The sequence below is a fragment of the Prenolepis imparis genome, unplaced genomic scaffold (genome assembly GCF_030444845.1).
Source record: "Prenolepis imparis isolate NDT839.2.m4 unplaced genomic scaffold, iyPreImpa1.0 SCAF_13, whole genome shotgun sequence".
NCBI lineage: Eukaryota > Metazoa > Arthropoda > Insecta > Hymenoptera > Formicidae > Prenolepis > Prenolepis imparis.
In genome coordinates this window covers 10,665,255-10,681,807 of record NW_028141171.1, presented here as the reverse complement: position 1 = coordinate 10,681,807, position 16,553 = coordinate 10,665,255, and the positions used below count along the sequence as shown (strand labels likewise).

The window sequence follows — 16,553 nt, the reverse complement described above, 5'->3', positions numbered from 1 at the left end:
GGCGGTGCACTTTCCTCGTTTCGCAGCGCTCGATATGGGCAGCCTCGAGAAAATCGCTCTTTATCGCAGGGGTGGGACCGCGATCTCTCTTGCACGTCTCTTTCTCGCACGCACGTTGGAATAGGTGTTTTAAGATTCGCGAAACAATTCGCGATCGCTCTCTCGTATATATATATATCGGGGTCCGTCGAGTGCGCACTCATCGCGATGATGATAAAAAAATCGAAACTGTTTCGGCTTTATCGTGTTTTAAAAGAGATTGCTTTTTTACACGCAATTCAATGATAAAAATTTTATACGTAATGTAATATTCGATTGGCGCATATATTGGTCGGCCGGAAAACAGAAACGCTTCAAATTTAAAGTGCAATAAAATACGATTGCGCACGTGAAATGAAAAGCAAAAACACTTTGAAGTCCAATAAAATACGATCGCCTGTGTGTTTAATCAAACAGATATAAATGCTTTAAAATATAATCTCTGGCATCATGTAGTACATATAATCTAAAAATAAAAATACTCTGAAAAACATCGAGCGTATTTGATGAAAACGAAAATGCTTCAAGTGGAATACTTTTGTTACTGTAAAATGCGATACGTCTGTACTATATAGAGTGTCCGTTGTGTCACTAAATTAGACGAATTTTGTAACGCGGTACTGGCCTTGTTATGTATAGAGAGACGGAGAGATTCTTTCTACTCTCTATCTACTACAGACACACCCACACTCTGCCTTGTATTTAAATAGAATCGTACCACTGGTTTACGTTTCTCATTCCATAGTAGGCGCGCAACGAAGTCGCGTAGTTTCCAACTACCGTGACGTTGTCTGGATAAACTTGCCCGTTAACTACAATCGAGTTAAGCGTCCCGACGCAGTACTAAGGCACGTCGATTTGACTTGCCGAGAGTTATCGACGTCTTCCTTACGTCAATTCCAGTCAACGAGCTAGGATTTGCATAGAACATGTCGCACCTTGTTTGTTCGCGGCCGACAGACTTGTATTGTTCCCTGATTAACGTGAGTTGTTGCTTGCCTTATTTACTCATTTGCACCTATTTATACATATATATTTATTCATTTTATTATCTTTGTCGTATTCTATCATTGCACATAGACATATCATAGAATAGTATGTATAAAAAATTATGGAAAACTGTTCTGAATAATGATGCAAGCAATCATTCATGTTTTCACAAAATTTATAATATTAAACAATTTCTAAATATCTTTAAACCGTCGCGACATGAAAAAAAGACAGATACGAAGAAAGAATCCCACTCGTTTTGGTAGGGGTGTTTAAAAGAGGATAAAAGACGCAGACGCGAAGTTATAGGCATCTTTCTGAGAGGTACGGAATGCCGATACAGGAAGCTCCGCTGAGAATATTTCGGTCATTCATTTGCATAAAGAGGATTCCTCCTCCCCGCCCATTTTTATGTTGCTCTTTCCAGGCCCTTTGCCTTTTTCTTTACAACTGCTCCCGACGTCCGTTTTCTTCCCTTATCCGCTATCTGTGAAAGCACTTCTACTTTCTGTTCCTCTCTCTCTATTCTCGGCTCAACACCAAGTATACTCGTTATTTCGCTTCTATACATCCTTCTGCCCCTCTTTATTGTAACTTTCAACCCTTCCTCTTCTCCCTCCCCCTCCGCTCTTATCGCCACACACTGCTTATCTACTCTTTTGTGTTTTTTCAAGAAACTCAAATGCTTCTTCTACACTCGAATATCTCTTCTACGCTCTTAACTTTGTCCTCCAAGTTACTATTTTACTATTTTACCGCGCCGTTTTTCTTGGCGACGTTTTTCTCGACCGTTATTCAACACTTTTATTATTTCTCATTAATGCCTGTGTTACCGAGCTCCTCTGATACTTTCTCTTTATTTTTCTGCATACGTTAGCTCTTATACCTCTGTTTGCTTTTATTTTTTTGTCTCCCTTTATCTTTTACTTCCTGTTATATATCCACTTTCATATATCGGTAACATTTTTATTGTCTGCTCATCCATTTACTTTTTCTCACTGTATGACCATTCCTTTATTTATCTGGCTTTGTCCATCGTCGTCTCGCTTCAAACATTGTGTATTTCTTTCTTTCTTATTCTTGATATTATTACCAGCGAATCCCCATTCCAAATCATACCACACTATCAGTACTAACTCTTATATCCTTTATGATTTTTATTTCTCAAATACTTATATAAATCGGGCTTCTCGAAACACTATAAATTTCAAAGGAATAATAAGATACAAATATCGTGCTGAGTTCACTTCCTTGTAGCTAATGCGTCATTTTATCAGCTGTTGTTTAACCTTGGATTCTAATTCGAAGCCGAACTCTTGCAACAGAATTTCTGAAACCGTGCGATCGATTTCATTATCCAGGTGAACATTTACATGCACTATACTCAGGGAGCTTGAATTACGGGTTCGCGAAATTAAACACTTCCTCCTAGCAAAGTTTTTTTTATCGAGGGAGAAGATTACTTTTTCATCGAGGATCTCTCTTCCGAGAGGAGAGATGGTCAAGCGCGAGCATAAAAATTTCCGCTACACCGATTTGCAATGTTGATTAACGCACATTATATTATATTTCCGATATTTAATCGCGAAATTGCTCGCATCGCGTCCGTATCTGCTCGGCCGCAACTGAAATATCGATTTACAACGTGGTTTACATATAGAGATGTAATTATAAATATTGCTACAGGCTATAAATACATCGTGCACGGTACATTTTCCTCTTAACCGCCGACAAGCAGTGCCGACAATCGGGCAATTTCCGCAAAGCCGAACGGTTTTCGGCCAAAACCGGGGCTTCGCCGGATAAACTATATTATTCGCTTATTAATAGAGGAGACACTGCTGGTCTAACACCAGCGAGTGACCTCGGATGCCTCGTTTTCATCCCGAAATTCTAACGCCGACGGGGATATTCTTAGTCTCTCGGGCGAATCTTGGCGGTAATAATTAACATCCTCATCATTGGTGCAGAAGGACGTTCAAATAGATTCCGCGACGGATGGATATACCCTGAAAAGCCTCGAGGCCGCGTTAGATATACATACGCGTATACAAGATCATTCGTAAATGCCTTGCAGCGAATATATGCATGCTGAACCTAGGTGGATCCTAGGAGAAGTTTGTAGAATATGCCGTATTGCTATATGTAGAGCGATATAGATTTATCAAGCACATCTCTGATGCAAAATTAGCCATATTGGAATGTATGAATATCTTTGCTGCGCTAATTACTCAATATATTCGGTATTCGCGCTTTTGCGCGGAAATCAATTTATCGTCAATTACATTGATTGTTCGAAAGGAATTACGATTGCTATCAAAAATTGTTGAAATTAATAAAGCTAAAAAAAGAGTGAGGAAAAGAAAACTTGCGATTCCGCGTAATGCAACGCGAAAATAGCGAACGGCCGATGGCGAGGAAGGTCGCAAAAACGGTTAATAACAAAGTTGGCCCCCTCTGTCCCAAACCAATTTAGAAAGTTATGTTTCCCGTCAAAAGAGACGACAATCCGCAAAAGTTGGACAACCGTGTAAAGGAACTTTTTAAAGAGTTTTGGTCGTTTGTCATGGTATATGACAAACTCTCTCTTTGAAAGTTAGCGTGGATAATAATCAATGTAATTGTTATACGAATCAGAGAGATATCTGCGCCATATAAACTTTGTACACTTTTATTTTATGAATTTTAATTTAAATGCTTGTCTGAATGCTTTAGGAAAGAAGAAAAAAAAAGAATTGACGTAGAAATTGACCGGGTCCATTTGGATTGTCGTTGGAAATCGAATTGTTCGGCCCGACGACCACACAGCGAAATTGACTGTGAATATTCGGCGTAACAATTTTTCAAATGCGATTTACACGGTCGAGAATATTTGCGTCATTTTAAATGCACAAAAAAGAGAGGGAAAGAGAGAGAGAGAAAGAGAGCGAGGGAGGGAGGGAGGGAGGGAGAAAACATTTTACCCATTAGCATTTTATTACGAATAAATATACGGACCGGTAAATTAATTAAATTCTTCGCATCTTTTCATACCATTTTATTTCGCATCAATATAATTTCTGTGACATTTTCAACAAAGCTTTAGCACGAATACGAATGTTTGGAACTTTGCACCCGGAATATGTTAAATGTAAGACACAGAGGTCTACATATATCGCGGATACATAGATGGTACATGCGCATGTATATGCGAAGCAAACGAAGATCTATAGTCGAACTTCCGAGCGCATGCATAGTTGTTCCGGCTGCACGGCGGAAGTTCGCGCGCGTCGTCAGTGAAATTGGGCGAAAACTTTCGGCAATTTAGCGTACGCGTACGAGTAATTCACTCGCGTCCGGCCTGTATCGACTTCGGGAAACGTATGTATGTCCATAGTATCGCATACGTCGCGAAATGTAACGATGTCGACGTTGAAACGCATCGCCCGACAGGCGTGCAAAACAAGGCCGAAAAATCGCCGCGATATACACATCGGACCAATACTTTCTCCGCTTCCGGTTACGTAGACCGACACCGATAATGAATGAAGTCACATGGGGCGTATACCGGGACCCTGACGCGAGCCAATTAGCCGACTGTTTCGTTTTGTCCCAAAATGACAGCACGTCGAATAGGCAAATTGCGTTATATGTATAAAAGCCAACTTTGTTAGGATTATAAAAAAAACTTGTTCCCTGAATGATTCGATAACTTTTTGCACTGTTGCTATTATTCATCGTAGATACGCTATGTCTAAGATGTTTGTAATTTGTAAAAATAAAAACGGCGTCAGTTGTATGCTCAAGAACACAAGCAATCTGTCTCGGAAAAAACTTACTTGATGTAAAAAATATTTGTATCTAGAGATGAAACGGATGCGATTTTATCGAACTGATTTCTTATGTTTACCCACTGGAATTTCCACTGTCGACACGTCCCGAGTGCTAAACTTCTCACGGTTGGTTCGATTTATAGCCCAACCGGTACATATTATATGCCGGGAGATAGATTATATGGGTGGGAAAGGGTTAACATGATAGGATGGAAAGAGAAAATGAGCGAAGAGAGAGAAAGAGAGAGAACTAGCCGGTCCCATCGGCTCGGTGCTAATAATCGGGAAACACGAAGACGAGTTATGACAGCCGGTGTCGCAATCCCTTTGGTGGGCCGCAATTGCGTGGACGACATGTTCCATTGTTCAAACGGTACAGCCCTCTGCACCTTTTATTAGTACTGGCCGTACGACCGTATCCCTCTCTTCGTTTATGCATCCCTCGCACATTCTCGATTTTGGAAATTAGTATAGTCAATAATTGCGAGACTGTTCACTGTTTGCGCGAACAATTTACCGATTGAAGGCGGATTCTGGTCAAAAGGCCATTCGCGCTCTGCTCCACATTATTAAATCGATTTTGCAGTCGCGTTCCGAGCTATTTAAATCCATATTTATAAGAAAAACGATAAATATTCCCTCACAAGCAAGCTGTTCTATTTTATACTATCGTTTGATCGATAAAATATATAATATATTAGTTAATCGGAGAACCAACATCTTTTTACACGTGTAACATGTTAAAGAAAAATAAAAAAAAAAAAAAGAATTCAGCCTTGATTGCGAGATAATAACGGAAGAGGGGTAGAATTTTTTCGCAATTATATCCTCGATCAAACTACCGAGGATTAAATTTGCAAACTGACTCGGAATCGTCGTTTTCGCTGCTCCAACCTCGGTCATGGAGGAAGAAGCTACCGCTATCTGAGAGTTAGGGTAGTTCGACGCTGGGTAATAAAACGTGACTTTACTCTGGGAATAATATCGGCTATAAAGTCAGGGATAGTAAGGTAACATAGCAATGGTGTATGTTCGAAAAGTCAATTCCACACGTTCACCTGATGGAAAATACTCGCGACATTTGTGCGAAACAAATAAATCGTTACACTGTTTCTCTCAATACTTAAACTGTAAAGTTATACGACGCTCTCTGCACTCGGTATACGAAGTATAATAATTAACTATTTATCTCTATGAAACGACGTATTAAAGCCGAGAAAACTCGCGATAGCTTTTACTCTCGTGTCACACGATTATAAATAATAATGTACGCTATACATATAACTTTCTCAGAACTCTAAGACGTATAATATATGTATATGAGACGTAGAACACATAGTATACGCAAAGAACACATTATTTGCAGTCGACAACTGCGATGATACACGTGCAAGAATTTAAATTCCTCTCGCTCTTACGTGAATTCTTGAGGGAAGTGCAAGCTTCTAATCTGCCATCTGGCTTAACAGCAGAGTGAGTAACAACACTTGATTGATGCTACGGCATTAGTAGCCGACGGTGATCATAAATAAGAGCGCAGTAAGCTTACGGTATCGTGTAACTTTACCGCGGCATTCACTCACAGATTACTGTGGAATACTACTACATTATTTATCCATTTAATGCACAAGTTAATTTAAACTTTCTCTGCGCAATGGAGATTGCGCTATTTATTAAAGAAGTAGTATATATGTGATATAAATGCGTCTCACTTCATTAATTAATTAAATTATCATAACACAGCTCGACGGAAGGGAAGTGATTTAATCTCCACGATATTTCGCGAGTTCGTCGTTTTGAGACTCGTTTCATTAATAACCAGCGGACAATTCGTTTCATCGGGCGCGTCTCTCATTCATTTCGCACAGACTCGTCGCGATCAGCGAGCCTGCAAGTACAATACTTGGATCTAATACGTACCTGCTCTCTACTTGGGCAGAGAGAGAGAAAACGGTCATTTTACCTAGCAGAATGGCCGTAATTCCCGTCAGAGTTAGTATTACACGAACGTGCTCCGAATGAGATAAAATCTTGGCGCGTGTATTGACACACGATAAATAAGCCTCTCCCCCTCTCACACGTACGTTATTTCATGATGGTAATGCATGTATCGTATATGCATACATCGTAATATAATTTGCATTAAATCATGACTTTTTTTTCTATGTGGAAGTTAAGCACTACAATATTAAATTCAATCGCTGCTCATTTACAATTCCATCGCGTTACTCTCATAATCAGCAGTGTATTGTATGTATTTATATATACATATATCAAATTATTATTACATCGAGAGACGTTTTTCAATTGTTGAAATGACATTAAAGATTTCGATATATAAAGAGTAATCGCGCGTTTTATTGATTAATTAATGACATTCATTTCGAAAAAAAAAATATTCGATGTCGTTTTAAAATAAATATTAATTCATAGCGTATTGAATAAAGCAAGCCATAAAGCGTCCATAGAATTGAAACATTAAAGACTTTAAATTGAATCCGATCAATTATAGAATTCATGTCACACAAGTGCTCGAAGGATTAGAAATATTTCATTTCTCGCGTTCGGGATCATTTAATATTATTCCATCTTGGTTCCTGCCAGATCACGTGGCACAAGCCTCCGAACGTGATATAATTACCAGTCCATCGTCGGAGAGCGTCTACCTCCGTCTAAGCATCGCTCGTAGAGGGTCTGAACCCAAATTGAATCAATCAGGCTTGTATCTGAGCACGTATGTTGCTAATCGAATCGATTCATGTGTTTCGCCTATATGGAATTTCAACTATCTACCAAAGGATTCATTCGTCTATACGTTCATGTACACATACGGATGTATGGATATGTGTGCTTGCTGTGCAAAGATATAGTCATATCCCAAATAAGGAGCGATTGCGCAAACGTATATCGCGAGAGAGAATAATGATTTATTTATTAGCGCGCAGTAATAATTCTTTGTCGCGATAGTATTTTCGCTGTTGGACGAGAGAAAAGCGAGTAATGACTTTTTACTTTGTTCCAAATATAGCTCGCAGCTGATGAATATTGTCCCTTTGTGTTACAGGTGATGAGAGCGACACGTTGCGGGGGTTGAAGCGGCTGCCGAGAAGCGGCGAGGAAGTGGCGAGGTTCGCGAAAATCGGCACCGGAGGCGTACGATCCGGGCAGCGGTAGTGGTGGCGGAGCGGCAGGGGTGAGAGACTCGATTTATATTTAATAAAAACAAAGTAGGAGCTACAAATGAATCAATAAATCACGATTTCTCGTTTAAAGTATCCTGAAAATCAATTAATCTTCCAATTTTATCTCTATTTTTATAAAAAGATGAGTTGATTGATTTTCTTGGTTTTGTATGTACACACTCGATTTTTTTTCTCTATTATTAATTTAAATATAAATTAATAACGCTTGGATGCTGAAAATTGTTATGTAGACTTGACAACATCATGTTTAATAATCGCGTCACGCAGATTAACGCATGCAAGTCAAATTTTATGTAGAATAGAATTAAAACGTTCGCAATTTTCCGTATAAAAGGACGCGCAAATTTTCGAAAAATTGTCAGTTATTGCATCTAATGCATTGAATGAAGTTCGCAATCGTTACTTATTGTCACTCGATTGTTATATCCCAAGACCCGCAGCGTGTCCGCTATATTCTTTACGACTTCGCCACCAGTACTTCTGGTTTATGTGACATATTGAGCGCGTGTCATTTATCGGTCGTAGCTCACCTCGACCAACGATTGTTACGGCTGCGTGTGTGTATTATACTTGTAACAGACGTCGACCGCTTTATGCCCGCAGGTACTATGGGAGCGGGGGTATGGGGGGCGGAGGAGGGCTACAAGCCACGGACCTCCGGCGACGGCTCGAGTTCCAGTGTACCGGAGGAACTTGTTCGCAGGGTCTTCGGTCCCTAAGACACGACAGTTACCATGCCACCGAGGAGAACGCAGCGTGCGACGACCACGAGGACAGGTAAGCGCGATCGTGGAAATGCAATTTGTTTGCTTAGAATAATACAGGGAAAAGGCTCTGATATATCCCTCTCTAAAAAAAGGTATGTTAAGTCGGTTCTCGCAAGTATTGTTGCCTCTTTTCCGCGATGCTGATTGACTATCTCGATTTGCGTTGTGCGTTATATTCTTAGTATCGAGAGGCTGTCATCACAAGGGTTAGCAGTTTGACAGTTTGTTTAAAATAAAATAAAATAAAATAATATGTTTTAAATAATATGTTATAATACTTTAAACTCGATTAATATTTTTGACAGTTTTCGGCTGATTTCTGTCAAAAAATATTAATAGAATTTAAAGTATTATAACATATTATTTACAACTTATTACTACATATTTTAATATTTTTAACATATTATTATTTTAAAATTTAATTAGCAGGTTAACGCTTTATTAATATCTTTTGACAGAAATCAGCTGATTAAAGCGTTAATTTGTTAATTAAGTTTTAAAATAATAATATGTTAGAAATATTGAAATAGTAATAAGTTGTAAATAATATGTTATAATATATACCTTATCCGCGATTAATATTTTTTGACAGAAATCAGCTGATAACTATCAAAAATATTAATCGAGTTTAAAGTATTATATATAACATTATTTAAAACACATTATTTTATTTAATTATATTTTGAACAAACTGTTAAACTATTAACTCTAGCAATGACAGTCTCTCGATGCTACGAATATAACGCACAATGCGAATCGAAACAGTCAATCAGTATCGTGGAAAAGATGCAATAATACTTACGAGAATCGACTTAACATGCTCTTTTATAAAGGGATGTTATAATATATTAAATTCAATTATAATATTTTTGACAATTATCAGCTGATTTTTGCCAAAAAATATTAATCGCGAATAAGATATTATTTAAAACATATTTAAAATATATTAATATTTTAATATTTTCAACATATCGTATATACATATATGTATATAATAATATACATCCCCATTAGCGCTATTGAAATGTTATAAAATAAACAATTTCTCACTCACCGATACGTGCAATAGCTGAGTTGTAGTACAGCACACATTGATCTGAAAACAAAGTATTCAAATTATGTATATACATATGTGTGTGTCGAATATCTCATAAACAGTTTTTAAAAAATACAGTTTAGAAGAAATGTTTTTATTTTGCATACCTCGCAGTTGCCCCGTTGTCGCCCGATGCCTCCCCGAGCCTCCTCCTCCTCTCTTGGTCCTTCGTAGCACTCGCGACACTCACGAAAACACGAATAATTACGATCGTTCGACACTCCCGATATACGAAACTTTACACGGCACTCCCGACACGACGCGTGAATCGCACTGTATCGCAATGCTACCTGTAACAAATAAAATACATACATATTAGAATAATCTTATTATTTCGCATTATAACATACACAATATAAATATGCAAACTAGAATTAACGATAAATATATCCACGGATCGCAACACATTCGCGCGCGCGAAAACAGATTAAGTTGGGTTATGTTGGCAAGAGATTTTGCATCGAATTTTTCGCGAAATATGCGTTTCGAACAATTACGCCTACATATTAACGTTGAAATTATGATATGCGATTGATAAATATTACAATACAAAGGTTAGAAATCGTTTCTAACGATTATGCTTACTAATTAATCACAGCGGGACGCAGCTCCAACTGCCTGATACTCGCGGCGTTTCGGTAATGGCCGAAGCTACAAACATCGGCAACTTCATTCTAATAGCGCGCGCGATACTATATACATGACTTAATATTAATAATTAATTAAAATTCGAAGGACTCGTTCGAAAAGATATAGCTTTAGAAAGAAAAAAGATTAATCGAGAATAAGGTATTATAACATATTATTTACAACATATTACTATTTTATAACTTTTACCATATTATTATTTTAAAATTTAATTAGCAAATTATAACATACACAATATAAATATAAATATGTAAGCTAGAATATTTAATTAGCAAATTTTCGCTTCATTAATATTTTTTGACAAAAATCAGATTAAAGCGTTAATTTGCTAATTAATTTTTAAAATAATAATATGGTAACAAATTTTCAATATAATATGTTAAAAAATTAAAATAGTAATATATTTGTAAATAATATATTATAATACCTTATTCTCGATTAATATTTTTTGACAGAAATCAGCTGATAACTGTCAAAAATATTAATCGTGTTTAAAGTATTATAACATATTATTTAAAACATTCTGTTTTAACATAAAATCGAATAAATGGCGCGCGCGTACCGCGCGCTTGTGTTGTTCTAGTAAATACAAAATTCAGATATGAAACAGTTGACAGATCTTCATAAAAATGACTATCATTGTTTTAATAATTAACAAGATTAAGTGATGAGATAAAAGTTGCAGTAAAAGAACGACTTTGTCTTAGGAGGACTGACCACGAGGCGATCCTCGCTTCCGGTCAGCCCACCTGCACAGGCTGTCGACCGTACAGGCGCCAGGAGAACGAAGAGGTTGAAAAGAAGGAGACTCTGAAGAGACGCATGCCCGAGTCGAATGGGATCGGTGCGGTGTCCTGGAAGCTGCGGCTTTGTCTGGGCCTTTTCGACCACGCGAGTAGAAACGATGACGCGGAAGAGGACGACGAAGGAAAGAGGCATCGGTTACGGTGGTGTCGCAGGGACTTTCGACGAATCGTGGAAGTGACGACGAGAGCTCTACTACTTGGTATCGCGCTCCTCGTCACACCAGGTATTTATTATTTTATCATATAACACGTTGCTGTCTCGTAGACGAGAATTCTTTATTTCTGAAAATATTTTTAACGCGAAAGAAATTCACTTCGAAAAATTCAAGTATTTTTAATTTTTAAAGACCATGTATATATGTATATAATCTAGAGTTCAAAGTTCTGTTCTTTTTTTATTTAATAATTTATCGCGACAATATTCGTAGTCGTTTGTGTACTGTATTATTGTGTTATACTCTCGAAACTATGATAACGCGGTATCCCCTGTCGCATTCGGGAATCTCTTCATTTGTCGGCCGGTGCAATCTCGTGTTCGTTCCTCAATTAACGGGAACCGCAAATTAGAGTTCGCTAGTTGGCGGGACGTCCGAATGATCGCTAATGCCCTGGCACCGTATCTCACGAAACGGGTCGTTGCTTCTCAAATCCGACGAGCCATAGGCGGACACCGGAATGGAGAGCTTGCGGCGTGTAATGGGACGTCGACTGAGATCGACAAATGAAGCGAAATAAGCTGGTTCCGCGCGATCAGATAATGGAGTATCGGGGCGAGAATGCCAAGTGCGCTTAAGTCAGGGAAGATGAAACGAACAGAGAGACGAACGGGAGATAAGCTCGATTTTCACTCGATTGCCGTCGCGACTTGTGAAACTCTGTGAAAAATACAATTGTAAAAGAAGCTCTCGCTCACGGAAAAGACTAATACGATAAACGTTTATAAAAGCGTAATCAATAAAATCAATATCTCGCCCTTTTATTATTAACAAATCGAATCGTACTTGATTCGCGCTAATACGCGAATACATAATTACACGGTCAAATTTGTCGTATAATTTTTATCTGCGACAGGCACATCTGGCCGGGTTGTGCGAACCTCATTCATACCTCGCGATCGCGAAAATATTCTCTTTTTGGCACCCGCCCGCGCGAGTTTCAATCTGAAAGAATTTTCCGTCACGAACCGAAGCGTGAATGGTCGCACCGTGAAAAGAGGAGACTGAGCCTTTTATCAATGCTTTGAATTCGTTTCGATATGCGGCAGCTCGGCTGTTCGACAATTCGAAAAATGGTCTTCTGTCAAATGCGGGACATTGTCATATCCGCTGCGCGAGGAACGGATAAAAAGCGCGATATCAATTTTTCCCACCAACGTTTTACGTAATAATAATATTTACATATATACCTTCTCCCCGGTATTTTACAGTATTACACGAGATATGCGACGCTCGCGATATACGTTAATTAAATTTGCATTTCGGAAAAAATTAGAACATTGCTGTGTAATTATAATTTTGTTCGACGATTTCGTTGTATAAAAATTATAATTGATTTAAATAAAACGAGTACACAGTTTCTCAATTGCATCGTAGGAAGAGGCAGTTTTACACTTCATATCACGTTCTGTTTTTACAATTATTCCGGCTGAAGTGACACTCTAAACCACGAGAACCTTAATCACGCCGTCGCAACGAGATTACTGACGAAGAATAAAAAAAGAAAAAAGAAAAAATAAAAACGCACGGGGCACACTCGTGTTTCAGGGGTTCCTCTTTTTTTTTTACATGGACGTTACACGAGGATCCTTATGATGCTCGTTACTCAGCGCAAACAATTTCATTAAAACTCCGGCTTCTCTCTCTTTCTCGCGAAGTCTCATTCAAAATATATAACGCGCAACTGCGTTAACGGCACGCACATACGGTAATATGTGAAAACTCGCATTATCCTGCAATTAAAATACGCAATGGCCTCGCTACTCCTGGAGATAGAAAATATAATTAATCGCAGCAACTTTGTAATGATTGTTTACTTCGAGCGCATAATTTCTCATTCGTTTTTGCGGTGTCGGATATTTGTCATCGCAGCAACTTTGCGACGATTTATTTCAAATGAAAACATTGCACGCGCGGAAGACGACAAAAAGGGACATTCCGCATACGGATATACACGCCGAAATACTGCGGACATGTAGTTGAAAATGCTTATCACAAGTAAAGTAAATATTGGGACACGGTAGTAGTAACTGCGAAGTGCTGTTCTTAATCAAAAATCGTAACGATCAAACGCTCCAATTAATAATGCCGTTGTTATTTTCACGATGGGCTTCATTAATTTTCGCAGTTGCATATACATATTTACATACGTAAAATAAATTACGCGCAACAGAGTTACATAATATCGGAGTAAATAATTTAAAATATCTAAAATGAAAAAAAATACACGTATAGTCTCCGGGGGAGGAAATACACATTTTCGTATATATATATATGGATTTTCTTAATTAAATTCTAGTCCACTTTCGCGCTCATATCACATATCGCGTTAACGTTTCGATGTTTAATTGAGTTCATCATATTCCGTTATATAATCTCCGGCGTACATTGAAAGAGACGGATGTACATGTATATATTTCACTATTTAATTTCATTATTTAAGAATAACACATTACAAAACACACTGATAGGGAGAAACATTACCGGTATAGAAACTCAAGCACGGGATGAGCTGTTTTTTCTTCAAGAGCTTCGCCAATCGCGACAAATTTCTCTTTCAATGCGCAAGAATCGTCTAGCTTCATAAATTTCGCATACTTTGCGACTGCATGACGGATGATTATGGGCTTCTTCCTCCTAGCGGCTATCAAAGCGTGGCAGATGGCGGACAAGTTGCAAACGATGTGACGCGCCGACTTGTATAGAGAGGGTACGTTGCCCTTGATAAATACGGTTGATGCACACCGCGGCGATCGATCGCGATGAAATCTCAAAATAGCACACGACGACAATCCGATCCGCGATAGCCGACATTTTATGATGTTGTTGGGAAAGTTCAGGATCCCCCTGATTGTGCGAAGCATCGAGATTCGCGTTTACACGCGTGTTTTTACACGTGAACACGGTGCATATGGCGGTTGCACACACATGGAGAGTTGCATCGTCATCATCAGCGATTACGGTTTCTTCGCTGGTCGGGACCAAGTTTTATCCTCGCATCAGCAAGTTACGCCGCGCAAAGTCGTTAAGACGGAAAGATAAATACAATTTTTTTCCTTCTTTCTACCGTGTTTCGTCTATTTCCAAACAAACAGAGCTCTCGCAAACGGCAAACGCACGTACGAGCCTCGGTGATAGCGCGGGTAAAGTCGATATTAATGGGGCGAAGCTCCTCGAGGTGATGGCTGGGTTGGTTTTCACGAAAAAGGATTTTCGTGTTTCACCTTCGGGTCCGAGCTACATTTACCGGTTTCGTTTATTCGAAATAATTAAAACCTATCTTTGAATCCTGAACTCATTAAGATAATAGTATACTCGTTAGCCCCGCTTAATTGCTCTACCTTTCGCTTCATCCAATTGGATGCCTCGCGTGCGATGCCGTCTCAACACACATCTGGCTATTTAGCTTACACGAGGCATGGCGAGCTGATGGAACGGCTCGCTAATTTCACGCTTCGGTGGTATTTGAAAATTCGTTGGCAAAGATGAGACACTACTTCCCGAGCTTGTTTCAACGCTCTCATGTATACGAATGAACGCAAATTCTATGTACTCTAAAATGCAATAACTTTCACGTATATCCTTTAATAAAATATATTTCGCATTTGCATCAATAAATTATACATAAAATTAAATTAGAGAAATAGAGCATATATTTTATTTAATAAGTAAATTAAAATTTTGTATAGGTGAAAAAAATTTTAATTATAAAATTTCCACCGAGGTAGAATGAATTGAAAAACGGTTTTAATTTAATATTTGCTTCAGTTTGCGAAATATTTTATTTCAAAATACAACAACAAGAACGGTGGAAGTAAAATATTTTGTTTTTGTAGCGTACGTGGAGATATAAGCAAAATTTTTCGTGTTTTATCCATATACACACCCCGGCTGCATATATTCCCGGCGAAACATTCAAATGAATTGCTCAATCTGTTTATCCACGCCGGAAAAACAACCGCGAAGTAAAAGGCGGTTTGCCAAAACGACGTGGAAGTGATTCTGTCTAACTCCCATCCTCCCATCCCGCCGTTCTCTCTCCTGCCCTGGGTTAACGGGCTGTGAAACGGAAAAGTCTTTCCCGCGCATAAAGAGAATTTCCGCGCCAGTTGTTCGTTCCTGCTTCAGATTTTCGATGATCGAGTAATACGACTCAACCGAGTTTCGCCCGACTATAAAGTTGAGGAACAAATAATTCGTGGTGCGCGTTTGTTATCACGCGTGCACAAGGATTTATCAAACTCCGATGTATCCTATATGAACCGTCTATTCATGATGTACACTGTCTCAAAAAAGAAAAAAAATTATATATAAGAACGCTCGCATTATTGCAATTAAATGGGCTCGGCAATTTTACAGCATCACGAGTTGTGGCGCGAATATCATTTCGCCGGATATCTCGCGGCAATATCATAAATGCATAAATCCTGAAAAAAATATAACTGCGTCTCTCCGACCTCCGCATGTGGAACGTTTTTAAAAATATTTCAATATTTTAATATCCGTATGTGAAGATATTTGTATGTGAAGATGATGTTAAATGTTGGGCTTTTTTTTTCACGGCGCTATATTAAGGCTCCCTTTCCAGGCAGTCGGTTCATTCAACGGACAAATTAGCGCACATCGCGCGCATAATGATAATTATAATTACCGCGGAATACGTACATACGTATGTACGTATAGAGGGATGCGGTAGACGAAGCGCGAGGAAGGGGAGACTTTATTTCGCGAGCTTTCCGGAGATAACGAGGTGTTCCCGTCGCGTACACGCGGTCGCAGACAGACCGTTGAAAATTTAATAACAAGTAACAATAAAAAGCGTTATTTGGATGCGACATTGTCCCAGGAGGATCACGGCAATGGCGATAATGGCCGCGCAAATGCCGCGTCGGTTCGCGCGTCCAAGTTGAGATTATTATTCGCGTCGCGTACGCCGGGAAGGCCGACTAAAACGGGTCGTCGAACGATCGGAGGGCG

At 38.8% G+C, this 16,553-nt stretch overlaps 2 protein-coding genes across 13 annotated transcripts in view; one reads left to right on the top strand and one right to left on the bottom strand.

Annotated features, from left to right (window-relative positions):
- LOC145944878 (protein turtle) overlaps nt 1-16,553 on the top strand; it is a 247,977-nt gene that overhangs the window by 180,593 nt on the left and 50,831 nt on the right. For 11 of the 12 annotated variants that reach the window (XM_083053508.1, XM_083053517.1, XM_083053516.1 and 8 more), the window contains 3 exons: nt 7,906-8,034; nt 8,648-8,821; nt 11,263-11,585. In XM_083053508.1, coding sequence (XP_082909634.1) covers nt 8,667-8,821; nt 11,263-11,585 — 478 coding nt within the window. In that variant the 5' untranslated portion in view covers nt 7,906-8,034; nt 8,648-8,666. The remainder of the gene's footprint in view (nt 1-7,905; nt 8,035-8,647; nt 8,822-11,262; nt 11,586-16,553) is intronic. The other variant, XM_083053512.1, reaches the window with a different exon arrangement.
- Nucleotides 1-16,553, bottom strand: part of LOC145944884 (uncharacterized) — a 219,505-nt gene that overhangs the window by 176,937 nt on the left and 26,015 nt on the right. The window contains exons 2-3 of the mRNA XM_083053532.1: nt 10,015-10,197; nt 9,866-9,907 (exon numbers count right to left, since the gene is read on the bottom strand). Of these exons, the coding sequence (XP_082909658.1) occupies nt 9,866-9,907; nt 10,015-10,197 (225 nt within the window). The remainder of the gene's footprint in view (nt 1-9,865; nt 9,908-10,014; nt 10,198-16,553) is intronic.